The sequence below is a fragment of the Sardina pilchardus genome, chromosome 22 (genome assembly GCF_963854185.1).
Source record: "Sardina pilchardus chromosome 22, fSarPil1.1, whole genome shotgun sequence".
In the NCBI taxonomy this organism is placed as follows: domain Eukaryota; kingdom Metazoa; phylum Chordata; class Actinopteri; order Clupeiformes; family Clupeidae; genus Sardina; species Sardina pilchardus.
In genome coordinates, this window is record NC_085015.1 from 15,315,118 (window position 1) to 15,321,692 (window position 6,575).

General features: G+C 45.1%; 1 protein-coding gene across 1 annotated transcript in view; it reads right to left on the reverse strand.

The window, feature by feature from the left end:
- The window catches only part of hs3st3b1b (heparan sulfate (glucosamine) 3-O-sulfotransferase 3B1b), a 32,204-nt gene extending 26,083 nt beyond the window's left edge, over positions 1–6,121 (reverse strand). The window contains exon 1 of the mRNA XM_062525546.1: positions 5,162–6,121. Coding sequence (XP_062381530.1) covers positions 5,162–5,751 — 590 coding nt within the window. The 5' untranslated portion in view covers positions 5,752–6,121. The remainder of the gene's footprint in view (positions 1–5,161) is intronic.
- Positions 6,122–6,575: the final 454 nt, after the last annotated feature.

A 6,575-nucleotide genomic window follows, 5' to 3' on the forward strand; every position in this document is an offset into this window, starting at 1 on the left:
TACGATGGTACAAGCCAGCCACGCACACAATGTAATGTAAGTACAAATTCCAAGTAGAAGCGTCTCTCAATGGCACATCCAGTGCTGTCGCAACACGGGGTGAGACGGTGAAATAGTTTAAATAAATAGGAAATAGGCCAAAGTCTAGACCAGGGGCTCAACGCCACGAATGATGTGTGTGTGTTACATGATGATCTGGCCTTACTGTTAGGGTTACCATATGAAGGCGACATTCAGACACACACACACACACACACACACACACACACACAAAGAGCGTCGCAATACAAAAGTACAAAAGACTGACAACCCCGGAACTTGCACGCTTTTTTAAAATGAAAAAAAAAAAAGTATTCCAGCTTTGTGAAGCTGATAAAGTGCCACAAAAGCAAGCGCGAGAGAGAGAGAGAGAGAGAGAGAGAGAGAGAGAGAGAGAGAGAGAGAGAGAGAGAGAGAGAGAGAGACTAGTCTGCTAATGGCCGTGTGATCTCCATCTTCGGACACAAAGCTCCGAGTCCTGACCAGCTCTAAAGAAGAATCACGTGCTTGTCTTTGACACAAATAACTGTCTAAGCACCACAATATAGCATCACAATGGCCCTTCTATTTCTGCACAGCCTCTCCCTCTCTCTCTTTTTCACACAGTCTCATACACATACACACACACACACACATTCACCCCTTTTTCTTTCTTAGTGTTGTATGTAGTTCTATCGCAAGGCTAAATGAAAGAACTATTTCCCTCTGTGTGTGTGTGTGTGTGTGTGTGTGTGTGTGTGTGTGTGTATGTGTGTGTGTGTGTGTGTGTGTGTGTGTGTGTGTGTGTGTGTGTGTGTGTGTGTGTGTGTGTGTGTGTGTGACAGGAGGGTAGTGTTCCGAAAGACTCAACAGACTCAGCAGGGGCAAATGGACGACGTGTCAAGGGGCAAACTGTGCAACAGGTCTGTGCTGGGTTCACCAGAACTCTGATTCACACATGCACACACGCACACACACACACACACACACACACACACACACACACACACACACACACACACACACACACGCTTTCACTCACACAAATAGGCCAACTTCCATAAACATTCCCCCTCTCTTCAAACATACACAGAATAGTTTTATTATTAACACAGGCTTGATTAATGACCCTATAAGTGTAAATGGACTCTTCTCCTCAGTAGCTCTCAGGCACTAAGCTATCTCTACGAACGCATACATCCCATAATAGTCCCCCGAGTCCCCCTCTTTACGGGCAATTTAGGGGCATTAACAAACGTATAGCGCAATAGCCCGGTCCAATTCATCATCCTTTCAGAAAGAAGCGGGCTTATGAAAACTTTCCGTGAGTGAAGGTACTCCAGACGTTAGGCCGCAGCTGTGTTTTTGGCAAGGACGAGCTGTTCGTGGGGGGAAGAGTTTTCCCTTCGCATGCATACCACGCCGCGCGGCTAAAGACCAGAGTTGGAGACTGGACGGCTCCTCGCGTCCCAGTTCCATCGCGCGGCGACACAATAGAACTGGAGTGACAGGGGACAGGAGTTTAACAACAGAATGGAGGAGAAGAAAAAAAACACACACAGACTAACTAAATTGGTTTGACGTTTTTTTTGTTTGTGTGGTACGTCTTCGGCCAAAACGCAAATGCCCAGATATAGAATTTCAGCCTAGGCTGGCATGGCATGGTATGCCCAACACAAAACATCTGCAACTGCATGGGAACTCGGAGTGGTTCACGTCGCAACAGCACAATGCCTTGTCTTTGGATTTAGATTAAACTAAAACATCACCTCATAAGAAACTTTATGAAACCTCAAATAATATGTATTTAATATATTTCACACTTATCTGCCACAATCTTCTACTTTATTAGGTCAACAAGTGGTATGTCAACTCAATGTAAATAAATGCATCAAGAAGCTATTCAAGCATTGAACACAATGGTATATAAACCCAGATCAATAAACAGACTCAAGCAAATCTCAGACTATAGGACAATATTGTTATGCATGTCCTGACTGCACAAGAGGACTTAATGTGACTTGTAATTCAGCCTCTGTGATGTTTGGGCGTGGTGCCTCGCACGAGATGGTCGCAGACTCGTGGGTACATGTGCCAAAAAAAGTTTGGAGCACAGTCATTATAGTGGTTTGTAAATTGCATTTAATGTAATGTCACACCACTCTGCGTTCTGACCCGCAATCCGAAACACGAAAGGGAAGAGCCAGCGGCCCTCAGTTCCAATTCTTACCAAAGCACATATGTTCCTAGTTGATGTGCTCCTCGTGCAGAAAGATACCGCTATCTCTACACAGTCAATTAACGAGGTTTATAAGCTTTAAGAATTCACAGGAAATGCATGCGTGTACACCTTCAGGGAAGAGTGACTTACAATTGAAAGATCTGACAGGATCCGAATTAGAGACGTTACATAACAACCTCAAGCCCTCGTTTGTCTCCGCTTTGTTGCAAATAGAGTCGTAACCGCTATCGTGTAAAAACATAAAGCGGGACTCGAGGGCACGATTGAGCCCGGATTTGCAGGATAAACAGGAGGGTCTCCGCAAACCCCGCAGCGCGCCAAATAAAGCCTCGCGCACCGGAACAAGATTCAGCATCCCCACGATAAGGAGGCCGGTGCGTGACTGTTTATTTTAACAGTCCCAAAGACCACAGGGCCTGCCGGCAGGCACTAGTTACCTCATATTTTCTCTGCAAACATGAGTTGGAGAGAGGCCTGCGATATTAAAACACAAAGTAAGTAGTATCTACAAGCAAGAGGCACGCCCAATCTTGAAGGGACCAAAGGGCATGCCTAGGCTACAAAAGGTATAGCCTAATATTATGTTGAAGTCTGATAAGGAAATAAATAGACAACCATTGGCAAATACCTAATATGTAAGAAGCAAGAATAGACCCAACATGCCATCAGAAGATCAGTGCGAAGCTTGAATTATCAAAAGGATCCCGTTTCAATGAGTCCTCTAAATAGGCCAGTCTTACGTCTCAGTTCATCTTTTTGCATGAACAACCAGGCTTGGTCATTTTGTGTCGCTCTGGACTACCAGGCGCCCAACTTTCTCATTCGGCTTTATTCTTTCATTCCTTCCCGCTATTGTTGAGGGGCCTCGCACGTCGCCCATATTTAACGCTCTGCACTTCTTTCTCTGTACCCCCCCCTTTCCGCGCTGAACCAAATCCGTTTATTCAGACAGCCGTGCAGTTCAGAACTGTTTTTATCAACTTGTCACCAGGCCTGTTAGTTCTGCTCTGTGCTCCATAGAGTCTGCAATACTAGCCTGCTCGTTCGGCCTGGCTCCAGGGTTAAAAACAACCGAATTCAACCTCAAGCTCCCACTGAAGTTTCACATCCAGGAAAACCTGTGTGAGTTTCAAAACGTTGTTCTACGCCAAACCCAGGAGGTCTTGCTCCCTGTTCCCAAAAGAGCTTATTAATTTAGCAGCGCAGAGAAGCCCTTAAATCTGTCAATATTTCAGATGAATTAGCCTCACTTTAAGGACTGGTTTGCTAGTTTCTAGCATGCGTTAAAATACATGGTCTGGTCTTGTTAAAATCGGCCTATATCCGTATCGATTTAATTATGAGTCTGGTGAGACAAACCTGCACTAAACCAATTGCATATGAAGGAGGTAGACTGAACATAACGAGTCTCCATTACGTGGCATCAACATTTGGCTCAAGCAGTACCTCTGCCCGGACCTTAAAAATAGGCTGAGCACGCAGCCTACCATACCCAGCCCGGCCTAGCCCACGGGCGGATGAGTCATATTAAAACAAATGATTCGTTTTTAATGAAGAACTCGTGTTGCTGCTGCTGTAGTAGCAGCCCAACGATGAGCATATGTGAACAACATGGGAACTCTGGTGTGCCAGCTTTGTCACCAATATAAAGTGTTTGCTCTTTTTGAGGACTTTCATATGGCATATTTTAGACCGTTTAAAAACAATAAACTAGTGGATGTCTGGATATTTTCTTCGACGATATAAAAATACCACGGTGCTGAAAATTATAGATAATTTGAGTAGTTTTGAACAATTTATGTTGGGCTGCTCTTCAATGGAAATATCTTTATATGAATCCTCGAAGTGGGTCGATTTAAATGTAATTCTTCTCACACAAAACCACAAACCACATTCTGTATAATTATCGTTCCAGTAACTGTGTTGATTTCATCTGAATGTTTTTGTTTAACGCAATAAAGATCTCTTGGAATTCGTTAAAACGTGACAAATGTCAAATCTAATTAATTGCTGTATTTCATAGGTTGCCAGTCCATTACCTTTAACAACCTTTCCAAAAGTCAAATTATGAATGGAAAAAAAATAAAATAAAATAATACATTTGACACTATGGTTCCAAATCAGAGCTAAAGGACAGATATTGGCCTATATGACTGCAAGTCCATTGTGGAAACCAATATTTCCCCAACTCCTTTTTAAAAATTACTTCAAATAAAGAATCAAACTTTAGACACTAAAACTTGAACGCGAGTACCCGCCTGTAATGCACTCTTGCGTCCAACAGAGACCACTGCGCCACGCCAAAAGCTCGGGAATGCTGTACGAACTGCTGTCGCGCCGTCTTAAGTAATATTAACAAAAACATGTTACTTCTGTAGGCATATGTTACAAACGCATGCCGCAGCAAGGTTGCTTAATTTTTATGATATCTCGCAAAAAAAGCATATATCACTATGGGTCAAACTGAACGACTGCAGCTTTCATTTACACGCGTACCCAATATTCAATAGGCTACTGTCTTACAAAGATGTGGGCTCGGTAAAGCATATTGTCTCAAATAAAACTGTTCTTTTTTGTCAACAATCATAAATGCACAAGTGAAGCATTTTATTTGGGTCGATTGATTCATGTCAACCAACTCGGTGAAAATAGTCAACAAAATAAAATTAAAATAAATAAATAGAACCGCAAACCATTTTTACGAAACAGCATTAAAATAAAAGTCTGCACTAAGCGTGTTTGCTTCTGAATTATTTGACATATCCACGTTTGTAACCAAACAGTGATCACATTTCTCGTTGCCCGTACGGTTCAACCAACTCTGCGCCCTGCACTACCACAACCAAGGGCAGCTCGCCCGAGACAAGGCACCGGCGCACGGCAAGATAAGGGTTGACTCACCTATACCACTCCAGCCCGTTGTCGTAGTTTCGGTCGAAGAAGTGCGGCTCCGCTCCCACGGCCCTGATGTCGGGATGCACGCGGAGGAACTCGAGCAGCGCGCGCGTGCCTCCCTTCTTCACGCCGATGATGATGGCCTGGGGCAGCTTCTTGCTCCCGGAGCCGTTGGAGAAACTTGACAGCGAGCTGGGCTCCGGTGATCTCTGCTCGCCCCGCGACGCCGCCGCCACCGCCGCCTCGTCCCAGTCCTCGCCCCGGTCCGCGTCCACGTCGTTCGCCGATAAGTCTCTGGACGCGGGCCGGAGGGACTGCTCGTCGTAATCGGACTCCAAATCAACCCAACCTTGCGGTCTGGGCAGCAGTTTGGACAAGAGGTCCGCTTTGCCGCTCTCTGTCCTTCTGCCCGCGTACTCCGGTTCCTTTGCCCGGTGGGTGTCCACCACCAGACTGGGCATGGTGGCACAGTACCCCACGCACGAATACAGCATGTACACCCACAGCAAAAACATGATGCCCAGCACTGCAAGTTTCTTTTTCACGGGGCTCGCTGACAACGCATACAGATTGTGACAAACCAGGCTATATTCCATAAGCCTCGCAGATGCGAACCGTAATAATCCAACGGGACATATTTGCCAAAAAAAAACTATTCACTCCCGGTTACACCGCGGTAGTCTTCGCATGGTGGGAGTAACCATCCAGAGAAAAAGCACATACATAGAAAAAGCCAACCAACACACACTAAATGAATAGAAAAAAACCGAAATAAACGAAAACTAAAGCAATTGGCTCGGCGCGTTAAAAAAAAAAAGGCTCAGTGCGTATGGTGCCTGCGTCCGAACATGACTGCGGAGCAAAAACTGGTAGTCGCCAGTTGAGATGAGAGGTGCACTGCCGTGCCACTCCGAAAGCCAGCCCTCGCTCGCTCCGGTTGCATCCCCGCCGCCTCCGTTGCGAGCCTCTGACTGAAGTGAAGTGAGCGCACGAGCTCCGACTGAATACTAGAAACTTATACAGCGCCGAAGCTTCACAGACACCGCTGACTGACAGCGACGCTGGCCTACCGCTACTAGGGAAAGAAAATAATTGCTTATTTGTTGACAGAAGCGGACCAATCAGACCGTAGCAAAGGAGGGTCTTAGAGAATATCCTTGCATACTTAAGCCAATTAAAGGCTCTCATTGGACAAGGACACATTATGCTGAAAGCCTTTTATTTAACAACAGGGGGATTCCAACTTGTTAAAAGTTCTTTGATCAGTCAGGGTAGGCTTCTGGTAACTCACATAGCCTATTGATTTTTTTCCACACCATTGGCTTTCAGACTGCAATGCAGTGAAATCTTAAATGATTATGCTGACAAACGCTAATGGTTTGGTTAAAAGCTAGTCTTTAACTTAAAAGAAAGGACATTT